At 41.0% G+C, this 25,000-nt stretch overlaps 1 protein-coding gene across 30 annotated transcripts in view; it reads left to right on the plus strand.

The window, feature by feature from the left end:
• The window catches only part of rims1b (regulating synaptic membrane exocytosis 1b), an 83,885-nt gene that overhangs the window by 1,188 nt on the left and 57,697 nt on the right, over window positions 1-25,000 (plus strand). For 26 of the 30 annotated variants that reach the window (XM_034885914.1, XM_034885971.1, XM_034885923.1 and 23 more), the window contains exons 2-4: window positions 18,360-18,573; window positions 23,529-23,540; window positions 24,025-24,045. In XM_034885914.1, coding sequence (XP_034741805.1) covers window positions 18,360-18,573; window positions 23,529-23,540; window positions 24,025-24,045 — 247 coding nt within the window. The remainder of the gene's footprint in view (window positions 1-18,359; window positions 18,574-23,528; window positions 23,541-24,024; window positions 24,046-25,000) is intronic. The other 4 variants (XM_034885944.1, XM_034886135.1, XM_034885934.1 and 1 more) reach the window with 3 other exon arrangements.

Raw genomic sequence — 25,000 nt, forward strand, 5'->3', positions numbered from 1 at the left:
GGGGGGGGAGAAGATGAATCATAGCTTTTTCCATCCTTCACCCACTTGTTTTCATCAATGGGGACAGCACCCCATCCCTCAGTTTACACATCCAACACCGCTCTGATTCCCCTTTTACGCACGCATGCAGGCTGGAGTGGCTTTATCAGTGGAGATTTCTGCAGCCGCGGCGTGAATGTGTGAGTGTGTTTGTGCGCGTCTATTTGCATGTGTGTGTGTGTGTGTGTGTGTGTGTAAGAGAGAGATATCGCTTGGACGATAATAGGAGCAACAATGACATTATAGCTCATTGGGCCTGGAGCGACACAAACCGTTTCATAAGCCCGACAGACGGAAGGTGGTGAGGCGGTGTGTGTTCGATCATTTGCGCTCCCCTCGGCAGAGAGAAGACGATGGGGTGTGGTTGAGAATCTTAGCAGCCTGGAACCAGACACGATATAGCTAGATGAGAAAAGAAACCAAATATGTTGTACAGTAGCACTTTTGAAACCCCTCTGTACACTAGACCAAATGGCGATCCTTCGTCAAATACAAAAAACCTGAGCTGTGTAGGAATAGGAAGAAAAAAACCTGTGATACATTTTAGAAGGATGCTATAGGCTGGACCTGCAAGCCACTAAATGAGAATTATAGGAACATGATAAGAGATAGATATAGGTCGCTTTAAACTTACTCTCCGTCAGACAGACATTACAGTGTTCCATCATGAGGACTGGGTGTGCTACAGCTGCCTCATTCAGGCTTGGTTACATTGCAGTTTGATGCCTCGGGGGCTTCCACCACAAGCAATGGCAATTTGAACCTCCAGTGCCCACACCTGCACTGAAACATGTGACGGCCCTGTCTGGCTTCTGCTACAGAAAGCCAGGGACCGGATGTAGGCTACTGTACGTAGGACACACTGTAGCTGTGACAGGTTGTAGGATGTTGCCTTAGCAGACATGCAGCATCCCATAGCACTCTGGCTCCTTGCTACCATTCTAATGGCTGTTTTCATTTCCTGACTGCAGCCTAAAAGGAAGCTGGGTGAGAGCTGCATGGGGAGAGGAAATGATGTATTTAATGTTCCATGAGGCACAGCTCTCAGGTTCAGTCATCATCATCTGGCTAGACCATGTCTTGGTTCCAGCACATTTTTTGGGATACAATGAAAAATGGGATCTTAGAGAAACATGCAAATAATGTTTAGGGAGCAGTAGTTAAGCAGTCTTTAATATTTACAACAATGTGGTGAGAGAAGATCATCACACACACACACACACACACACACACACACACACACACACACACACGCTGGTGCCTTTTGGATGTTGGTGATATCTCTTTTGTACATTTACTTATACAGTATCTTTTTAACTCTTGTGTTGTCTTTCCGTTGACCTCCAACTTTATATTTTTTTTGTTGAAATTTCAACATTTTGTTGTTCTTTTTCTACACTTTTCTCGACATTTTTGTAAATGTTATTCCAATTTTTTTGACACTTTTTCAGATTTTTTGTTCACTTTTTCAGGATTAAAAAAAAATGCATTGTTGATTTTTTCCCTGCGTTTTTTTAGTTTTTTAAATATTTGTCACTTCTTTTAATGATCTTTTGTCATTGTTCAAATATAGAAAGTTTTTGTAAACGGGTCAAATTTGACACGAGGACAACAAGAGGGTTAAGGATGATTCTTTAGGCCTTTTGGCCTTTATTGATAGAAGAGATGAAGACAGGAAAAGAGTTTGGGGGACAGGGGGAGGACATGCTGCAAAGGCCCGCGGGTTGGACTCTAACCCGGGCTGAGCCTTAGTACATGGGGCGCAGGTGAGCTACCAGGGCGCCCCACCATAAACAGTATCTTGAGTGATATAATCTGATGGCGCTGTGGCAAAAGGCAACCAGTGGGTTAAGAGTACACTCTGCATTAGCATGCATGATAGCTCTGTAGGGTCGATAGTTATGGACTATGGTTTATGGACTGTATACTTATTTTTCTGTTTTAGAGAAGAAACAAGCTCTGCTGTGGTTTATGAAATATCAGTGTATGAGCAGAATGAATGTTGTGGAACAATCTGCAATCAGAACAAATTCTTAAGTGCTTACTGTATAATATTGTATGGCAGGTGTCTTCAGTGTTTTTTTAGAGACGCTCAATTGTGTTTTTTGCCTCAAATGTCACCTTCCGGGCAGCTAACGCTAACTTTAACCCTAAACATAACCATTGCCGCGCTGCCTGGAAGGACAATGGGGGTAAAAACACCAAACACCAAGAGAGACAGAGCAGGGACCCCCTTCTTATATTGTAAAATTGTGCTCCAAATAAAATGGTGTGCACGGTGGCAAAAGGCCTTCACACCCGATTATGGTTTTAATGGTGCACGCTATTAAGCAAGCTATTAAAAACTTGACATATTCATACACATTTATATGTTTTAATGTTAAACATACATGCAGCTCAGTGAATACTTGACTATATCTGGATTGCTTCTTTCTTCCAGAAATTAGTCACAACTAGAATTGGCCAGCAGTTCTTATGATCTGCTGTTGTGCTCGGTGTCGGCCATTGTTGCTGGTTGGAGAAACAGTCAACTAATTACAGTGTAGTACTGTAGGTGGGAGTACATTAAGAACGCCCCACATAGTTATGTATCTAGCTACATTCTGGAATAGTAGCGTTATTAAAAATGGCAACAAACACATAACACAGGTTGTTGTTAGTTGACTTACAGAAATAACAACTCTTAAACTGACAGATTTTTTTCAATTGTTGTAAAATATGCCAACAGGTTCTTGCATGAGCGCAACATCAGGCCGAGTGAATAAAGTGATAAACAGGCTAAATTAAAGACAGGCCACGAAAAAAAACCTTATAAATTAGTGTCAATTGATGTATCCATTTCTGTTATTTAAAAAAGGTCTTAGTTTGTTGCTGTATAAGGTTGCTACAGGTCAAAGTATGTGGTTAGGCCCGATATGTTCATAGTTTCTTGTACACAATTCAAAGCAACCTCCCTATCTGAGGTTATTGTCTACAGGCGCTCCAGGGGGCTTCCGTGGCGCCGGCACGGCCGCCTTTTCCAGGCTACAGTGGGGCTCCACAGGGCTCCACCGCTCCACAGGGCCGGGGGTGAAAGCAGGCGGGCCGTGTGCCAGATCTGTGTAGAGCCTCGACACAAAAACACAGACACTTTGCCGATGGTATGATGATAACATCCAAAACAAACACGTCACCCTCAGTGGTTTCTGTGACATGAAAAATACATTCAAGACACTAAAGGTTTTCAAACTGAAAAACGGCCAGAATACACAGAGCTACCCATAGCTCAGTCATGGATGAAGCCAGTGAATGTGTACGTATTCACTCACAGTTGAGCAGGCGTCCCTTTAATTTGGCCCAGGCCACAGCGTACACAGTGCAATGCAACATCTTTCCAAAAGTCAATGGGTAATCTAGTGAAATAATCGTGATTTCAATATACATATAGGGGTCTGCCCCCCCCCCCCCCCCAATATTTAGAAGAGGTGGATTTTGCCCCGATAAAAATTATGACATACAACTAACTCCCCAAAAGAGTTTAAAAAAAACTGCTCACGGGACTCAAAATATGTATACGTCCTTCTTACCTTTAAATATATTTTCCCAAAGATTTCAGACACCACTATAGTAAACCTTATCATCGTAACCTTCCAGCACACTGAATATGCAGAAAGTTTTAGACAATACAGGAGAAAAATAATAATTTCCTTAACATGAAGACACTTGCAGCATAAATTGATGCAGAAATTATTGCAGGAAATGAAGTGTTTGACGCTCAAATGTTTTTGGGATTCCTCCCTCAATGTGGAAACAAAACCTACGCCCTTGACCAAAATATTTTTGATTATGATGTTTTCCATAATCAGTAAAAAGTCTCCTCCAAAAGAACATGCTGTACCTTACGTCCTAGACTATTCACCTGGTCAGCACTGTCCAATCGGGTTGCAGGGTTGCCTGAGACCTGAGCAGCTGGCAGTGATAAGGTTACACTGATACTGGACTTTATCTGTCATGAGTTTAACCTCCGGCATGAGAGGAACTCGGGTGCCCCGATCTGCGCCAGGACACCTGGTTCTGGGCTAATAATGTTCTAAGTCAGGCTGAGACTCACAGAGAACACTTTGTCCATGTTCAGTTGTGGAATGTAACTAAGTACATTTACTCAAAAACTGTACTTTAGTACAACTGTGAGGTACTTGTACTTTACTTGAGTCCCTTCTTTTTCCATGCCACTTTCTACTTCTACTCTGCTACATTTCAGAGAGAAATATTATAGTTTTTACTCCATGACAGGGACGTGTACACATGTTTTGGAGGCAGGGGCTAAAAAAAGGGCAACTCTTATATTTATTTAAACAAAACGCTACATATATTAACACAACTCTGACTTCCTTACCAATTCAATTAAATTGGAACTCAACGAAGTGTAATCTAAATTTAGATTTTGTTTAGTCAATAAATACATTTTTTTGTCTGGAAAGCTGTGCGCAAACAAGAATATGTATCTATGTATAAATTTAATTTAAAAAAACAATTCCCCAGAAAAAGGGTTCTTTCTCTGAAGGAACAAAAAGGTCAGGTGCTCAAGCCCCCGTTGATGTCTATGTGTGCACACGCCTGCTCCTCTACATTAATCTGACAGCTTCAGTTACTTACTTTACAAATTTAGATTTTTGCACAGTAAACACGTTTATAAAAGTATAGCTAATAAAATATCGTATTATAATATTAATTAAACTACCCAACAATATAACAGCCCACAAGTCCAACTGGAATGATTAACAGATTAAACACTGAGCTGCTGTTTCCAGTTTCTAAAATGTGAGGATTTTTCTTCATCGAGTTCTTTGACTTTTAACACTTTAAGTACATTTTCTTGATGATACTTACATACTCTTACTTAAGTAACATTTTCAAGTATTTTTACAATGTGGTATTAGCACTTTTACTTAAGTTTCTGAGTACTTCTTCCACCACTGTCCACGTCTACTACACTATATATTCAGAGACTTCCTCCATTGACTTCCTAATCCAGAGGATATTAGTGGAAGGGAGCTGTCATGCTGGAGGGAGAGAGAGCCAAATGCTGATCACAGTAGTGAACAACCTCTCTGATGTAGTGATGTTAAAAAAATCCGGAAACCCAACTCTCCAACTTCCCATCCATCCCCTGGGAGATTTGGAGGCTTCCAAAATGTAAATATAGAAATAATGTGTAAAATATTGATGCTCTCAGCAGAGAGGTTGTAGACATTTCAGACGGGGGTGGATGCACAACACAGAGCCTTAAGGGTTGGAGTGGCGGGTTTGGATAATGGAAGCGGCCACTTATGTTGATGTTAAGGCAGAGCTAAAGTACTAGTAAACACTATTAGTGGTACAATTGGTTGAATTCACTGGGAACTCTCATCTGGCTTTAGTATTATTTTTAGTAACATGCTTTAAAACGTTTCTTGTTTGTTGCCCAGTACAAGGTGCAGATTGGCTGGAGTTTGTTGCTTCACACCAGATGGACAGAAGAAGAAATTAGAACCTGGGGCACAGAAGGAGGGAGAGAAGGGAGGATTTAGAGGTTTTATGGATTAGAGCAGTGGAGAGAATGAGAAAGAGAGAGAGAAAAGGGGTAGACAAGAGGGGGTCCCACACACACACACACACACACACACACACACAAACTGCTAATCTCTCTACCAGGGCTCCCCATGGTGGCAGGCTACAGGGTGCATAAAGAGGGCAGCGTAGCCCCCCCCTCCCTTCCTGCTTTCTGATATGGCTGCTACTGTCCCCCAACTGGTCAATTTTAGTTTAGTAGCCAAGTTCAACAGTAAGCTTTATTGTGTTATATATCTTTTTTTGTTCTTGTCATAGGTTATAAGTGAAATAGCCCGACTTACCATCTCTAACAGAAAACACTGTTCACCAACTGTTCCAAAAATCTCTGTTGTAGTCCAGCCTTTACTTCTGTGACGAACGTGCGTCATTTTGTAACACGTTATAATGCTCGCCTAGCTGCTAGCGTGGCACGCCCTCAAACCAAGCATGTTAGAGCAAAGGCCCCAAGAGTTCAGATAGTTGCATCGCCATGTCCAGGAGACAGCGCAGCATTAAAACGTTACGTGTGGAAGACTAATTTGTTACCATTTAAATAACTTCCTCTGATACGGAAGTTTTACTTCCTGTGTTTTCCAGCTCCTGTGATTGCCTGATGTCTTCCACCTGTTTCCCAGCCCTTTTGTCACCTGCTTCTCCTTAGCTCATTACCCAGTGTATTTATGTCGGTGCGCCCTGGTTTCTTGTCAGATTTTTTTTTTTTTTCGCCTGTTCCGGCCTGTTTGGGAGTTTGCTCCTGTGTGCATTCCAGTCAGCTTTTTCTACATTTCCCTCTTCGCTGTGGTCTGTTGTCCCCTTGTGAGTTCTTTCCAGTTTTTGGCTTTTCCTTTTCTGTTTTGGACTTCTTGTGGTTTTGGGATTTTTTTGACTTTATTTCCTTAAATCTTGTTTTTGCCATTTGGATTCATTTTTTTTCAATCTTCAACTAAACAATAGGCTCGTTCGAGATGGGCCAGGTCTGCGCAGAATCGATCACCGGCGATCGGCGCCCGTTGCATGCCGGTAAGATTTGTGTCCGACTTGATCCCGACTTGTTCTGACGTCATGCACACGTGGGCAACGGAAATCTCACGAGAGCAAGGCGGCCGCAGTTCTGAGACGCAGCTGACGTGAAAGAATGAAAGAATTTATGCTGAGCTACATTAGTGTCCCCTAGCACATTGTTTTGGTTTTTAAGGCCCTTAACTTTACTGTTTTAATTCCTTATCACTACTCTCATAAACCCCATTAAAACATTTCCCTCAACATCTTGTCTAATACTTCCAACTGTTGTAGCAGATCTGCTTTTACTATCCTCCAACTGCTTATTGCGTCCAAACATTGGTCCTATGATATCACTGACTTATGTATTTTGTATGAATCGTTCTATCATGTTTAAACAGAGACCCTTTGTCATGGGGCTTGCCCATGCCTTCATGTAAGTCTGGGGTAGCATGTGGCATCATGCTAAGCTAACCTTTGTATGTGCAGTAAAAGGGAACGGTTAGTTTGCATCACATGGTTGGTCATTTTATTTCAGTACTTGTATAACGACTAGGAATCATGTTTGGATAAAAGCAACCCATACATAATTCAAGTTATTTATTTTAGTTTCATTCACCTGTTCTCATTGCAAGCAGGGGTCAATGGGCAAACAGGAAGTGATAGAGTCTGGAGTAATTTATAGAGGGGAAGATCTGGAATGGCCCAAGTGTCAGCCAGTCCAGAGGGGTGTACAGAGTGTCTAGAGTTTTGTTGTGAGAACTTGTTCAGCATGTAACATTTCATTTTTGATGTTATTGTTGATATAGCATGTATTCATGAAGCCATAAAGGTTTGGCAATGCTGAATTAACACAATAGGGTTTGATTGATTTCAAATTAACTTTGGTTTGCCTTGTAGGAGGGGCTTCTGCTATAATTTCATAGCTTTCATAGCTATAATTTCATATTTCAATAGTTAGTATTTAGTTTTCATGTTTTGTTTATTTTTCAATAAGTCATTCTTGCAATTTGGCATTTCCTTGTGACTGCTGAGGAAATAAATCAAGTCACCAGGTGAAGAACTCCAGAGTCCATTCCTCCTTCTTCCACTATGGGGCTAAATATTACACCCTTCTTCTAATTAGGATAGATTTGACTTGTTTGCATAGTGGCTAGCTGAAAACGGTAGCAGTTAGCATTATAGTATGTCATGTTACCAATGTTTGTCTCTAGAGTCAAACTGAAAGATTCCCACTTTACACAATCTGGTACTTTCAGCTGAGATAAAGAAACATTTTTCCCGAGCAGACTTTAGAGTTTCAAGGTTTCTGCGAGAAAAATGCTAATGTTGAATTATAGATCAGGTCTGAAAATAGCACTCACTTGGAAGCAGTTCCTGAAATATTTAAATATTCAGTTCACTGGCTGCTTTTCTTAACCTGGGTCTGTTTTGGCCCACTGTATTCCACTAATTACAGTGTGAACTGCTGTTTGTGTGCATTTCATCATGCATTTCATTTTAAATGAGGAATCATTCCTATCTAACCTAGGTGAACACATGCACTTATCCTAGCACTCTTCCTCAACCACATACCGTTATACTTACACACACTCAAAATCTAAACATACCCACCGTGTACACACAGCATCTATACAGTACTTCTGAGAGCATGTATACTGCAGCGCACAAAATGCACCAAAAACACTGATGGTATCTGGCACTCTTATACTTCGTCTCCATACTTCCAGCTTTGCTCCCGTCCTAACTACTGTCAATGCTAGAGCCGTAATTGCTGCTTGTTCCAACCTGTGGGAACATTTTTTTGTTTTGTTTTTGGGGGGGAAGAAGACCACCACGGTAGCTACTTTTATGCATGAGGAACTAGATCCCTAACCAACTACATTTAAATAACTGACTGATCCTACACAAATGTGTTCAACAATCACATATCTAATGTTTGGGTGTCATGTGCTTTTGGCCATGCACTGAATATATGTTAAGATTCAAATGCTTTGGTTAATCATTAGCTACAGCAGCAGATATGTAGGGGACACAGTGTGACATAGTAGCAGGACTGTGGCCTTTCTATCACTCAGAGGATGGGAAGAGTAGGTGTGGCTGGCTGGGTGGGACTCGTGTGTGTGTTGAGAGAAAGAGACCCGAGCGAGCTTCGGTGAGTAGCCTCTTTAGTGCTCGCAGACCTCCCCAGCATTAAAGTTTAATGAGAAAGGATTCTACTTGGGCTGACCAGGCTATGTACATGTCTCTCTCCCTCTCATCCCATCTCTGTCTGTGATTGCAGTCATAGGAGGAGATGGGATTATGTCACAGGACTTAAATGTGTACCTTCAGGTAACACCAGTCAAAATTGTCTCTATATGATTGTTTAGATAATAAATTGTGTGTAAAAAAAAAAAGTATTAATTGGAGTGCTGCCCAAATTAGAAATTCGCTGCCCTACCACAATCCATTACACAACTGCTTCCATAGAAATGAATGGGAAGTGTGGAAATGACGCTGACATTGGACACGTACTACAAGTGTCAATGTGAGTTGCGTGTGTTGAGTCTTTATTTTTTATTTTTATTTTTTAAATATATAACACTCCCTTAAGGACCCATTATGGTCCCCAGACCCCACTTTGGGAACCACTGCTCTACCGCACCTGTATCCACACCCACCAGTGATGTCACAGTGAACTGACACAGCTGTTAAGATTTAAAAATGAAATAATCGCAATGATTGAACCCTATACATTACTTACTGAATGTTGTGTGTGAATGACTAAACTAGGAACAGGAACATAACAATTACTAAACATGAATCAACAAACACTGTTCAATACAATTCATTGGATTTTGTACAGTATTGAAGATATGAGAAGAAAGAGCTGTGAGAGGAAAAGAAATAAAGGCAAAGGGGGCAGATAGAGGGAAATAAATAGAAAAAGAGAGAAAAAAAATACATGAGGAGAGAGTGGTAGACACAAACAAATATACACACATACTGTACACACTGTGGAGTCCATGCCAAAAAGCACTTTGCTCCATTAAATATAGTTAAAACACTCTCAACATCAATAAAAAAGAGTTATCAACATCTAAGCACTGGCTGCGGGAGGGGCGGCTTAGTCTGACGCTATAGGCTGAAGACAGGCTAACGCTACAAAGCTAAAGGATTTAGTCTGTGCAGGCCTGGGGGTGGGGGGGCATCCCTCAAGAAAATGTTACGCTTCTCAATGAAAGAAATGCAATTTCACATAATTTTTGAGCATTATTATTACCATATCCATCTAAGTCCACTGTTACCAGTTTGTGTGTTTTGTATGTTCTTTGTTTTATCATAACATTTTATTTCTAACTGCTGCTCCCTCCTCGTGTTTCTGCACTAGAGTTCATGCCAAATTACTGACACATTGGGACCCGACTACCATCATTAGATCTGAGAAAAGCCTATTTTAGGAGTGTCAGTAGGTGTGTGTGGTCCCTGAGCCACAATATTGGACAAATTGAAACTGATTATGGTTCTAAATGTCATTCAGAAGGAGACATGGATACTGTACTAAATGGTATGATCTTCCACTCAACATTAGATTTGACTTAAAATGGCAAAAGTAAACCTCATAAGAAAAAGTCAGGGGATCACCTAATTCCTGTATTAATAAGGACATTTTAGTGATAATCCAACCGGTTATTTCAGTCTGGACCAAACTCATGGGCCAACCGTCCAACTGAACTACATTGTCGTACCTCGAGCCTATCTTAATCAATTTAACTGTGAATGTATGAAAGAGACATTTGTACACTTGCCGTATCCACTCCACTTTCATTTGCTTGCTACTACAAATATAATTAATTGTAACATTTTTCCCACACTAGCTTTGATGGATGCTAATGGTTGATTTAGATAAAGGAACAAAATATAAGTGAAACTAAAAGCGAATTGATCGCTTTGGCACTAAAGTCTTACCCATAATCTAACAATCCAAGGAAAAACATGTACATTTTTCAGCACATTGTTTGGTTTGGTATGGTGGTAAAAGGTTTACTTTTTTTCCAAAACTTCATAAAGTCTGGATTGTAGATACCATAAAGGCTAGATTCCTCTCTAAAATAAATGATAGAGAACACAGCAGCATTGATTTTGCTTCATTGAACATTGCTCCCCTGAAGCTGTGTACTAAACCAGCAGGTTTATGTGACTACAGCAGTCACATGTGGCGGTAACATTGGATCCTGGAAAGAATGACAGCTGGGAATCAAACCCTATCAAGCCAGGGAGGATTGACCAGATTGTGAAATTGTTGTTCTATAGAAAGATAGATACACACTGGCCATCTGGTTGCTTTATTTCTGCTAGCGTTATGACGTTGGTACTATTTTATAGTCTTTTGACAGTGGAGGAAGCCAAATGTTTAGAAGTCGTCATGGATAACATTAGGCCAGGCAAACAAGAAAACAAAGACGATGTTTGCATTCGGTTAAGCACCCATCTGTTGCTTTTTCTCTTTCCCTTATCTGCCTCCTTTCTTCTTTCCATCACCTTAACACTCCACACTCCAGCAAGAATCTTTAGATCGAATTGAAATTTTTCTGACACATGACTTCGTTTCCCCAAAATAACTAATGTTCCTGCTTTTGTAAACCGTTCTTTGGCAAATCTATGTTTGCTTTTCCTTTCTCTCTTCTTCTTTCTCCCTTTACTCTTTCCATCATCCTGTCTCCATCGTCTTTCCATCATCCACTCCTCTTCTCAAGTGGTATTTATAGAGTGGCTCCGGATGCATCGGCTTCTCTCCTCCGCTGGTCTCTGGCCCACGCTTGTTTCCGTCTTGGCTTTTTTTGTTCATCCTTTGCTTTTCCACTTGTTCTCCTTCCATCTCCTCCTCCCTGCAGGCAGCCTTTTGTCCACCCATCTCTTTCTGAAATGGGAAGACTTCTTGAATTGTGTGTAAACCCCTCTTCACCTGTTCTTCCTGTTTCTTTTTTTTTTTTACCCCACTGTATCTCCTCCATAAATGTGTCTGCTTCCTTTCATTTACCCCTATTGATCACTCCGCCTCCACCCCTGACTCCTCGGTCCTTGCCTTTTCTTCACAGCATTTGCAAACATGTCTGTTGTCTTCCTGATCTCTTGCACCATCAGAAGCAGAGACGTTTTTTCCTTCAATGCCCTCAATTGTGTTGTCATACAGTGCTGGGACTATTGATCCAGCATGCTTGTTTTGTTCATCCAACTACACCTTTTGGAAAAAGCCAGTTTGTGTTGTTATAACCGTTGGTTCAATTGACTGTTTGCTAAACCCTGCCCCCTGAGCAGCAGTGGTCCAATCACAGCTTAAACGCCTTAATAAGAAATCACAGGTTTGTCAAGTTTAGGATTTCTCCACATCCACCTCAGTGGAGGTGCTATTATATCATAGTTTAACCCTCATGAGGTCCTTGGGTTAAATTGGCCCGTCTTCCTATCTCAATGTTCTTTTTAACTACCCAAAACAACATGATTGATTCCACACCACACTCTTTGGCAAGTACAAATCTCTACTTTCATTCATTTTTGGGGTGTTCTATTTAGTTTTCTAACATTTGACAAAAAATGGAAGTGGTTTTGAAATAGTGGACATAATCCAGTCTGTGATTATCCATTAACATCCATTCATTAAATTTTAGTAAATAATTCCTAATTTCTGCTTTTCAAACTCAAACAGTAGGTATAATTTCCTATAAATGAGGTTTATTGACCATAAATTCCAAAAATAACTCTAAACTAAAGTTAATAAGTCAGTGTTATGTAGGGTTATATGTAAAAAAAAAAAGTGACAAACAACAAAAGCATCAACAAAAGTGTTTCAATTTTGACGAGAAGACAACACAAGGGTTAAGAGTTTACACAACAGCCAACGTCTGTTAGTGTTACTTTTAAGCTCATTGTTTAGTTCTCATTCTTAAATCTTGAATTCTAAAATAAAACATAGGTTGTTCGGACATACAAATATCAAAACATAAATCTACTGTTGCGTTTTAGCCAACCAAATCCATGGACGTAGGTTAGAAATGGAAAGCCTGCCTTGGTTTACTTCTGTGTGAAATCGAAGACGCATTGACAATTGTAAGAGGGGGATTTGCATTGCTTGCTACAGGTGAAGCAACAGTATCCAAGGGCACAAGGCTTTGAAAAACAGTTTATCACCACTTCCTGCTACCCTTTCCCAAGGGCTGAAACATACGGTCTGCTTCTTTTCCAACTTCTTATGAGAAGGTGTCTTCTGCAAGACGTCACCAGGGATCAGCTGATGAGACCGAAATAGTACTGCCCTACACACATACACAAACACACAGCTTTCCCCTCTCCATTCCCCATCCTTGGGCAATGTATTTATAGCGGTGCTAATTAACAACTCCACACCAATGACTGGTGAACAGAGTGGAGACACAAGAGGGAGAGATAAAGAGAACGTGAGAGAGAAAGCAAGGAATGGAGTCCTTGGACACGCTGGGCTGAATATAATGCCTTAGGCAAAGGCAAACCCATATGTGTGTACATGTGGCTGTGTACATATGGGTTTTCTGTCTGTGTCATTCTTTGTATTTGCATATGTGTGTGTGAGTGTGTACTTGGGTGCTCATTTGCACACTTATTTTGACATCTGGCTCTCTCTGCTGGCCCATGGTGCTGACCTAGAGAGGAGACGCCCACAGTTCAGCTGGTTCACACCACTTGGACCCCCCTGGTCACTGTCTAGCCCGGCCACATGCTAACGTCGTTAGATAGTAACACATTACAATAGTGCCAATAGATTACTTTTTTCAGTAATGAGTAGTTACCTATCATGGATATCTTGTGTGCTTTGTAAAAACAGCAGTCCCGGTCAGGACATGTTAGCTGAGCGCTGGGTCTGGAGGTGCTGTGGGTAGGCCTTAACTTCTGCTAAAAGAGGAATCTACACCTTCCAGTAACTTTTACATTTTTCACATGCTGTGTCTTCTTAGCTGTCTAGCTAGCAACCAATACATCCAGAAATCAACTGGGGTTTGTGTGGAGATGACTATATGTTTCTCAGTTAGCTAGGTTATTTTAGCTTAGCTTTGGTGTTAGCTTAGGCTGGAGGTTGATAGAAAGTACAGGCCGGCTGCTAACACTGTCTCATTTTCTATTTAATGATGTGTAAACATGCAACTAGTGGTGTAAAGGATTTAGGCTACATTTACACTACTATGTATCCATGGATATACAGTATGAATTGAAAAAAAACTTTAGCGAAAAGCAACAACAGCAAAAAGTAAGAACCAAGGATTTATTTGTTTGGACCATCTACTAGGTGGAACTGTTACTGAAAAGTATGTAAGCTGTCCTTACCGATAAGGTTGACTGACGTGCGCGTCATTTTCAAAGGTCTCCGTTTCTACCCATCCAGACTAAAAAGCAACCCCAGAGTTTTCAATCCATGGCGGTCAGAATTGTTGCAAATGTTCTATGACAGACGGTTATGAAGTTGAAATGTAAGTGTAGCTCGTACTATGTCACTAGTACCTGCTACCGTTGTTATACTATGTTTTTTTTCACCGTAGCCATTTTGTTTTGTCAGAGTAGGTGAAACAGATTGATTGGATGGGGGTACAATTTCTTTTTTGTACACCCAGCAGTCATGAAGCAACATTAGCTTAGGCTTGGAGTTGTGTTTCTGTTCAGTAGTAGTAGTAGTTCATATCCACAACGTTCCACTTCGGGATTGCTCCGTTGCCAAAAGAAAATTCTGCTGGATTTCACAAATTTAGGCCGGATATCCTTGGGCTTTATTTGTGTTGCCATTTTAACTCTGGTCAATTTACAGTATGAGGACTATGGTAAACCTTTTCTCAGATCTCTGCAGGGTAAATCCAGAAAGCCAGCTAGAATATCTGTCCAATCTCAGTTTGGTAATGCCAATGCCCCGGATGGCACTTAGCGCTTTCCAAGACAATTGTGATTGGATTAAAATAAATGCCAATAAACCAGAGCATGTTTTCTCCCATCCCCAATGCTGTGTGGACCCCCCCAGACCCTCCTCCGCAGCGTTGTGGAGGAAGGTCTGGCAATGCAAGACTACTGTCCAGTTATTAAGTCCAAATTTCACTGTCCTTTTGCGCTCATTTGGTCTTTACAGATTCCTGAGAAAAATACCCAGCTCTTTAGATGCCAAATGTTCCTCTATAATCATTAGTTATTACTAATTTTGTCTGTCTGCTGTCTGTTGCTGGTCAGGTGGCATACAGTGGGTTCATTAGAGCTTTTTTTACTGAAAACAGCGGCCTGTGAAGTTCAGTGGAAGTGACAGATGAGATGCGGACTAGGAAGCCAATACAATGAGTTAAAACATGCTTAAAGGCTACGTAGAGCTGGGGGGAAATGAGTTGTGTGATCATTTCCTGTGGGTTTGTCACTATGAGCAACCCCTGTGCTCTGTGTCTGTCCCTCTGCTTCAGTTTCACTCACCACTGAGTCTGACTTAATGTCCCGCCCACAACACTATCTGACTCTCTTTTACTGTGTGTTATGTTGAAAGTTTCTAATTTATTAAATGGCTCAGAGGGCATTACTCTGGACTGTCACATTGTCTATTAATAGGGTGTGAAATTTAAATTTTGGATGGTGTACGTGTGACAGAAAGGTTGCACATGTTTGAATACTGTATACTGCATATTTTCTATTCATAATGCAAACAGTAGATTGCTTCCGTTTGAGTGTGTTGGTTTCTCTTTGCTTTTGAGAGCCTGGTACCTTCACAAAGTCTGTGCCATTGACATTGGTGACGATACACTGTGCAACTTATCAGTTGTCAGTTATCAAATTAGAAGAAAAAAAACTGGACTTGTAAGGTTTGTTTTCAGCTTGTGCTGCCCCCAGGTGAGCAACACATGCAATAAAACAGGTTTAAAGTCACAATGGGTTTCCATATTCGAAGCTAAGAGTTGTGGTAAAGCGGTGATTAAAAAATAAATAAAAACATTGACCTGTAATGATGCAGGTATCTTCCCTTAAAGGTATATGATAAGATAATATAAATGATCTAACGTTGGGTGGTCCAGATTTCACTGAATGGCTCTGATAGACATAACCGTCCAGACCTGACATTAGAATTTCAAATGGCTATACATAGATATTTTTAAAGTCAAAGATGACGAAACCCTGTACTCACTGCTGCAGGGCTCTTTTCTGATTTAGGCTGAGAACACAGATTTATTTTCATATTAAAAAAAGTCACCTCATGCAGCTTTAACAGTGCATGTCTGCTTAATGTGTGGAAGTGGAGGAAATACTGATGAAACCGTGGCTCTAAGAACAGGAACAGCTGGTGCACTGTCACCCGCTGACACCCAGCGCTTGACGCCACCACGTTACCACGGCAACCGGCTGTGCACCCTCTGTTTCTGACAGCTGTTCCCATGGTGCCTGGGCTTGGCTCAGCCTCTGGACTCCCATTGGCGGGATAGATAGCTTCTCTGTGTCAGAGGTCATGTTTATGACGTTGCTGCCGTGGCGGTGTCATGTTGTTTTTTCCATTGGAATTACGTACAGATCAGTTTAGCTGAGGTTTGTGTCAACTCCACTGTCCATTTGTCATTCTTTTTGGCAATTAGCTAAAGCAAAGCCTCCTTGAAACATGTGTGAGTGAAAACATGCACAATTCTCATTCTTTTGAGTATAAATGCATGTGCAGACACCGCATCTGCCTGTCTGGATGACTACAGTTACACAGGATGCTACTGGATGCTTCATCACAGTATGTATGTTATCTGTTCAAAGCTTAACAATGTCTTCCCCAGTCAAGCGCAGACAAAACTGGTGAAGTATCCCGGCTCTGCATTATAGATGGCACAGATGCTTTAATGTTGAGCCCCTAGTTTATTACGGGTTGCTGTAAAGTACCCTTCAGGCTTTACAAAACTTCAGCATTGGAACCTAAACATTACATACCAAATATTTGAGTAAAATGCATATAAGATTTGATGAAATTCAAAATATCAGCCTGAAGGTACCTAGACTGTGTAGGACAGAGGATATATATTTCTTCTTCTTCTTTTTCCAGAAAATATTCCTTATGATTCCCTTTTTTCACATTTGATTCACCATTCCACGTCACAAAACCGTCATTCCTGATCCAACCATCCTTGTCAGCTGATTGGCCAAATGTGTCCCAGTCCACCAGCCACCTCCATGTTCCAGCTCTGTATGGTGGCACAGTCTGCTGTCTCTCTTCCGAGACAGCTAGAAACACACTAGTAAAGAGGAATGTACAATTAGCTTTTGTCTTCTTATTTCTTGCATTATTTCTGTTTGGCATTTGAAAGATTCTTTTCAGGGAGACTGCATACTTTGTTGTTTGTTACATCACTTTTTTTTTTGGACAGCTTGTTTTTCCAACTCAAAAGCATTCAGTAAAGACACAGCATCCTCCCTGGACTCATGGGTCACGTTGGAGGACTGTTATCGGTTTGATTTTTTTCAACCACCAAAAGCTGCCGACTACAGCTCAGGTGTTATGTCCTCTACCTGTTTCCTACCCAGCAGCTGAACATTACAGACGGGAGGACATGTCTGCTTTAAACAGTTCCAGGTGATCTAGTTTACAGTGTAACCTGAATGTCTTTGTTTGTTTTTTTTGACTCTTTTTTTTGGACAAAACAAGGACTTTCCCAATTACTTCCAGCTGGGATCTTTGAACGTGCGATGGCCTTTTGTTACTATTAAATAAGTAGCTCTAGTACACTTATAGAATTTTGCGTATTTTCTCACTCCAACTTTTAATGAGTGTACGAGTGGTCTATGTAAATCCAGACAGCTAGCTAGACTCTCTGTCCAATCTGAGTTTTCTGTTGCACGACAAAAACATCCTTTGAACGCATACGTTCCACCAAAACAAGTTCCTTCCTGAGGCTTTTTTGCAGAAGCGCTGTTGCTCTGTCGGCGCTTAGCGTCCCACAAGACGATTGTGATTGGTTTAAAGAAATACCAATCAATCTGGCAAAGCTAAATAAGTGTGCTGGAGATGTTCATTGTCCTGCTTACTACCGGGCCTTCCACTTATACAGCTTTCTTTTCAACAGATTCAGCAGGAATTGCTTATTTTTACCTCAGCAAATGTGAAAAAGTATGAATGCCAGTGCACGCTATTGTCTTGATGAGTTTCTTTTGATAAATAGCGCACAGACACGTCTCTAAAGTCAGTGTGCTGACAGAGATTTAACTAATGTTTGTCTGCTTTTACAATAGGCGAATTGGCTGCAAAGCCGTTAAAGAAGCCATCTTCTCTCCTCTCTATCTTTCTCCCTCACTCAGCGTGCTAATCAAAATGCTGTCTAGGTCCCCCTACACAAGAGCCATGCTATGCTAATGCAGTATTCCTTTGACAGTTCTGTTGTTACAACACTGTGGGTGTTTTCACGTGGCCTGATCAGCAAATCTGAGGATTAAGATTTGCAAGGCACCTTTCAAGTGGCGCTCTAATTGCCAGTTCATTTTGCTGGAACTGAAATGTTGTTCTCAAACTTGTACGTGCATGACATAACTTTTGTGTTTGTTAGATTCCTTTATTTGAAAAATGATTCAGTTATTCCGAAATTTCACCACATCCTTTTCTTTCTGTTTTTGTTTTTCATGAATGCAAGGGTAGTTACACAGGAAGAGTGTGTCTGAACACAGCTGGAGGGTAAAGTTGACCAAGTACAAAAAGTTTGTGAATGCATGATGTAACACTGATGGGCAAATCTTCCACCTTTCTCTCCCCGCAGAACACTGCACCAGCAGTTTGAGAGCTACAAACAGGAGGTGCGTCGCATCGGCGTGGAGACGCGCCGTCAGCAGACCCAGCTGAAGGACGACGCGCCCACCTGCGGCATCTGCCGCAAGACCAAGTTCGCCGATGGCTGCGGCCACCTCTGCTCCTACTGCCAGACCAAATTCTGCGCTCGCTGTGGAGGGCGGGTCTCTCTGCGCTCCAACAATGTGAGAAACCTTACCCATTAGCCTCCCCCTTTTGCTTTCTTTTTTCTCCCTCTCACACCCACCTCATTCCTGCTAGATGTACTGTTGGTCCTTCTGCTTCCGTGTTTGTTACTGTCTGCTTTGTTGCTTCCTGGTTACACTTTGGTGAGGCCAAAGTGTACTGGAAGAATGTGGAATGGTTATAAATGACGCACCTTGGCTTACTTGGAACATGACAGCACACCAGTTAACAGCATCTGTGTCGTCCTTTGTCTCCTGTCACTGCACCGCCGCCATCGAGCATCTTGTTGGGTATTACTCCAATTCTCCACTGGGCGAGTGCTGCATTCCAGCTGCGTTCCGGTTTTGTTCCGTCCTCCGTCACGCTCCGCACCACACCGGGAGCGTCTCAGAGATTAAATCGACTCTACAAGTACTTTAAAGAACAATCACGTGTTTTTTAAGCTTGTATCTACCTTTTACTCCAAACACTTCTGCAGTTAAACTCCATACTCTGTCTTTTCTGGCGTTGCCCTTGAGCAAAGATCTATGGTTTTTAGTATGTTTTTCAACCTCCAAAATGAAGCTCTGATGAACCAAGCAGGCCTGGCTTGTTGCAAATTTTCTTCGAAATGTCTTGGAAAAAATGTGCCGCTAGCAAGATTAGGTGTTTAACTTTGTCACAAGTAACTATGGTCATAAACAACTAATACATAGCTTATTTCTTGCAAAAAATGTTTTTGGAAACACATTTCGGTGAACTATTAACATAAAATAATAGTCTCCAAAACGAGCCGCTTTTTTGGCCTGTTGTGAAATTCAGGACCTGACAGCCCACGTGAAGCAGTTGTCCAACAGGTGCAGCCATCGGAGTTGTAGGAGGGTGGAGCCAGTTTTCTTTCTTGTCAGCGATCGTTGGAGAGTAACTGATAACTGCTAGTGTTGAGCCCACCAACAACCAATGCTGGGAAGCAGGCCGATGCCTGCCGTTTAAAGAATGCCACAGTACCATGACCAGCATGGACTAATTTACGGGGGGATTTTTTTCAAAGTTTTTGTTTCTTTTAAATGTTTTTGCCACTTTTTAAACGTATTTATTGCCTTTATTCAAGTTTTTTTGACAATTCTTTCAATGTTTTTGTCACCTTTTTGTAAAGTTTTTCTTCAGTCTTTGGCGCTTTTTTTTCGAAGTTTTTTTCCGATTTTCCTGACATTTATTGCTTTTTGACGTTTTGACAATTTTATTCACCAACAATTCTTTCAATGTTTTTGTCGCTTTTCATAAAATACATGCAGACATGTCCCTAGATAGTTGCCCTTGATTGGCGGCACTACCTCTATGCCACAGGCTCCAGAGGCCCCACTATTATAAAAAAGGCCCACACTGTATCACTAATTTAGAACCATTCATGTGATCCAGGTTGGATCAGTGTGGCATCCATCCATAAACATGTTTGCACTATTTTAAGACACAGCCCTCCAGCCAAGCATTTTACGGGCTACAACCCAAGAAAAAGGACCTCCTCCTGGGTGTCGTACCTGACTATATGGGCCCTGCATCCTTGGCCTGCTGGTCCCCAATCTGTTCAGGATCCGCCTAGCCCAGCTGGGCCTGAACTCACACTGGCATACATGTATGCAGAACTCAAAGACCAATGAGAACTGGTAATAAAATGAAGATAGTATCCCTGGTGCTAAAGCCAGTGATACTGTTTTCACAGCAGACAGGCTGTTGCATGGATGAGACTAACATGATGCAAGTGCAGTCTATAAATGAAACAAAAACATTTATTTGAAAGGAAGTGTGCTCCCAATGACATCAAGAAATCTGGCCATTTTAATTTAATCAATAAAAGGAATGTTCAATATGGAATTTATTTTCATGAGATGATACTTAGCGTCACTTAAAAGGGAAATTTCCGGGGCCTAAAGAAAAAAGGTGATTTAAGGTTTATTTAATACTAGAAGTACTGGATTTCCATAACTACTAGAATTGCCGTGAGCGGTCTATAATCTCTAATGATTATAGAAACAACACAAAAATGTACATTTTAACAAGTTTAATTATACATTTAAGTAGTAATACATTTAGCAATAAATCCTATCGTAGCATAGTAAACTGTAATTATTACATACAATCACACCCCTATTTTCCCGTAAAATTAGAAATGAATTCAACGTAACTCACAACAGGAAAGTAACAATTAGAACACAACTCTCTTTGTGTGTGTGTGTGTGTGTGTGTGTGTGTGTGTGTGTGTGTGTGTGTGTGTGTGTGTGTGTGTGTGTGTGTGTGTGTGTGTGTGTGTGTGTGTGTGTGTGTGTGTGTGTGTGTGTGTGTGTGTGTGTGTGTGTGTGTGTGTGTGTGTGTGTGTGTGTGTGTGTGTGTGTGTGTGTTCTATCCCAGTTTGTTAAAGCTGACCAAGCAGAATAACAGGGTTAGGGAAGTGTGAGCTTTGTTTTATTACATAAAAACCTTCTCCCACCTATGGTGTGCTCATTCACCCTGCATCAGTAGCACACTGTTCCCCTCTAGTTTAACCCTTGTTTTCTTTCTTGCACAACATTAAAAATTAATTTGTTGGTGCGTTGATTTTGGCATTTTTTTAATGTTTTTTTAAAGTGTTTTTTTTTATACCTTGAATTAAAGAAAAGCAGACATTCTGAATTACATTGTCTAATAGTTAAGGACGGAGGATGTTGAGTGGATCTCTGTCAAACTTTAGTCAGGATACTGTTTTGAAACCATTTAAAGTTGTATTAAAAATGCAGTAAAATGTGATAAAACACCTGAAATTCAATGAAAGTAATCATTCAGTTTAGCTGCCAAAATGTTGTGGTTCTATTCAACGTACATCCATCCATGTCATTTTTGGGCAATTTGGTTAAAAGAAACTGTATTTCTGATATAAATAATGTTGAAAACAGGTCAAATTTGACCCGTGGACAACACAAGGGTTAAAGACAAAAAATTACAATAAACAGTGTGCTGTTTTTCCAGCAAATTATTTTGAGTATAAATGCTGTATGTACAACAGCTATCAATACATGAATTACCAACAAACAAAGGTCAGTACGAAATTTGGGCTTGTTCAAAAATAATTACCGCCGTTTGTAATCCTAGTAAACAAGCACATGGGAATTGAAACATTAGTCACATGTTCAGAAAGCTCAGCTTTCAGCATCGGGTAACCTTACTGTTGATTTAAATTTGTACATAGTCTTGCTTTGCAAGACCTTCCTCCACAGCGATAAGGAGGAGGGTCTGGCTAGTCCACACAGCAGAGAGAAAAACATTCTCTGGTTAATGGAATTTCTTTAACCAATCACAATTGTCTTGGGCGTTGCTAAGCGCCGAAGTTGTTTTTAGTCGTGCAGCAGAAAACAAGAAAAAAAGAAATTTGCAATGGGATCACATACTACAAGCTTTAAAATTATTTCTAATTATCATTACACAAACTCAGATATCTTACTGAGCCATATCTGAACTTGCCAATGAAATCCTTTCAGAAAATAATAGAGACACTTAGAGAGAGAGAGATCAATCCTCACATAACCTCACTATATACTGTACACAGCACTACAGGTAGCTCTGCAAATTGACTGGCTAGAACTATTAGGCAATGCACTGTTATTTGTTTCTAAGCAGCTTACTGGAATAATTCATCACTTCCTAATGCCAGAGCTGTGTAGTGCTGCCCTGTGCCCTGCAGAAGGCATCGCAGCAACATGCTGTGCAAGTGCCATCCCAACACAAATTTTTGCCCACTGCTTGACAATATGACAAAAAAACTTTATTATCGTTATTATTAAAGAGGTATTAAAAATAACCATTAATTCATCACACTGTATTTCCATTTATTCACAGCATTCACGGAGCAGTTTGCATTCAAAATGAAGTCAAAACAACAACCTCTTTGAACCAATCAATTTGTATCTTGAGCTCAAAACAAAATCATCAAATTTCACAGCTTAATCATAAATAAACATTTTTATGTTGCTCTTTCACCATTGGAATCCGGAAAAATCAGCATATAAAGCCTTTTAGATCACGCCTTAGGCTATCAAGCTACCATGTGACGCATATGTTGTATGTTTATGAGTCACATGGCAGCTGGATAGCCTAAGGCGTGATCTAAAACTCTTTATATACAGATTTTTCCGGACGTCAATGGGAGAAATTAATGGGAAATTTACTTTTGGAACCCAAGGTCTCTTGGAGGAGGGGCGGGACTGTTGAGCTCTATGGGCAGATGTATAGTCCCGAATGGAGGTTAATGCAAAGGGTGGTGGCTAGGAGTGTTTGGAGTAACGCATTATAAACTGCAACTGACATATCAACTGATATCAACATGTCGGGGCTTAATGTTTAGGCTTGCTACACATTATAGCAATACTTCAATACAAGTGTAAGGTACTTTTAATTTTTTTTCATTTTCTCCTACTTTAAACTGTGTCCAAAATTCTGAGTCAAGTAGGCTTATTGCACGTATTACTCCACTGTTTATTTCATGGCTTTAGTTAATTCCTAGATTCAGATTAATAATACAGGTTTATTAAGGTTTGTAAGGGTTGTGGAAGAAAGCGCTTCATGTTGCTTTTGGCCTCCCAGTTTCCTCTTAGTGTAGAGCTGTGACACATCCTGATGTTGTCACAGATCATGAGTTATGCCAAGCATGTTGCTGCAGCCTAACATGTCAGTGGTCACATACATCCCCATACTGCTCCCCCCACCGCCTCACTCTCTGTCCCTGAATATGAACTGTGTGTATCGATTGTGCAGAATGTGATTAACAAATATTTGCACCACGCCCTCTTTCCCCCCTTTTCTCATTTGTTATTTTCTTTATTCACCCTCTCTGCATCTCTGTTTCTTATATATGTTATGTTCTTCCATTTCTCACTCTCCTCTCCTGCTTTACTTTCACCGTCACTTTTCTCAATGCTCACTGCTACCCGGACTGCATGCCACAAAGGAGGACAAAGTGGTTAGCATCTTTTTTTTGTGTTTTCTCTCTGTGTTGTAAATGTGATGTTTGTGCCACCTGAAGGTAAAACAAATTCTGGCTGTGTTCAAATCTGGAGCTGAGATCTCTCTCATGTTGACTCATGGACAGGTGACAGAATGTCTAAGTTTAGTTTTTTTCACATATTGGCCAGAGCAATTCCTTTCCTCGCTGAAGGAAAAAAGGGTTGAAAAGCAACAATATCAGATGCAAGAGAGCAAGCTATCGGATTGGAACGGAGCCAGTGTGTGTGTGTGTGTGTGTGTGTACAAATCCACTTATGGATTACTGACTTAACTGAAGAAAGGGAGTCCCTGATAGGTCATGGTTTTTTCTTAACTCTGATTTCTCAGAGCATTTACTGTACAGTGTGGGGGGGGGAGCTACTGTGTCCTCAGAGGATTTTCTCTCCAGTGTAAACCCTGACTAACTATGTGTCCGTTGTCTGTCTCCTCCCCTTGCAAAGTGTCTCATAGTGAAGGACAGGGTAAGGCTTGCTGGGTGATGGATTTTTGCTGCATGGGTCACTACTATTGTCTCTCCTTTTCACACTTGGGTCTGTGCTCATTCACAGTATCAAAACAGGAATTTTAGACCCACTATCAGTTCGCCTCACAAATCATTGGGGTTAAGCGGTCCCACGGCAGCTAGCTCCTGATGCTGCATCACTACTCTAATTCTGAGAATGAATGCAGACCCTGAAAAATCAACTGGCGGGCAGAGCGAGCATGAGCCATAATATAGGCCGTCTGGCCCTTCTGACACATCCTGACCCCTCTTCCTATGGCTGTAGGCCTGGCTGTGCTGCAAGAGGGCCAATGGGTACTGGTTGAAATCCTTGACAAAAAATTGGTATTTGGAGATTGGCATTTCAGATGGCATGCATATAAGAAAGCACTCTACCTACAAACCACTTATCTGAATGCATAATGAATGCACACTCATGCCTGTGCTGCATGCTTTCCCTGCCTGCGTGTTTGAGACCAGACCAGCCTTGCCATGGGGAGACGGGAGGGGCCCTAGTATATATGTTCCACTTTGTCCACTTAACCAATTCCCGTCGATGCTTGGTCGTTGCAATATGTCACTGACGTGTCATTACTGATGAGCCCTGTCAAGCCAGCCTGATGAGCCAGGAATGGTGACGAGAATGGCAGTGAGCTTTTAGTTTGGGATGTCACTGAGGCCTTGAATTGTCAGAAAGGGAAATGAATTGTTTGACTGTGCGGATGAATCCAGATTAGGCAGCACGTAGTCAATCAGAATAAAAAAGGTTGTTAAAAAGTTGACTCACGTTCTTCACACAAGCTTTTTATGTGCTGCTTATGTTATACAACCGTAGGCAGAGGTGTTTTTTAGGTGGTAAAATATAAATAAATATAGAATCAGAAACAAAATCAGAATATGATGGTGATAATTCAACTGGGAACATTCCTGTTCCT

The sequence above is a fragment of the Etheostoma cragini genome, chromosome 2 (genome assembly GCF_013103735.1).
Source record: "Etheostoma cragini isolate CJK2018 chromosome 2, CSU_Ecrag_1.0, whole genome shotgun sequence".
In the NCBI taxonomy this organism is placed as follows: Eukaryota; Metazoa; Chordata; class Actinopteri; order Perciformes; family Percidae; genus Etheostoma; species Etheostoma cragini.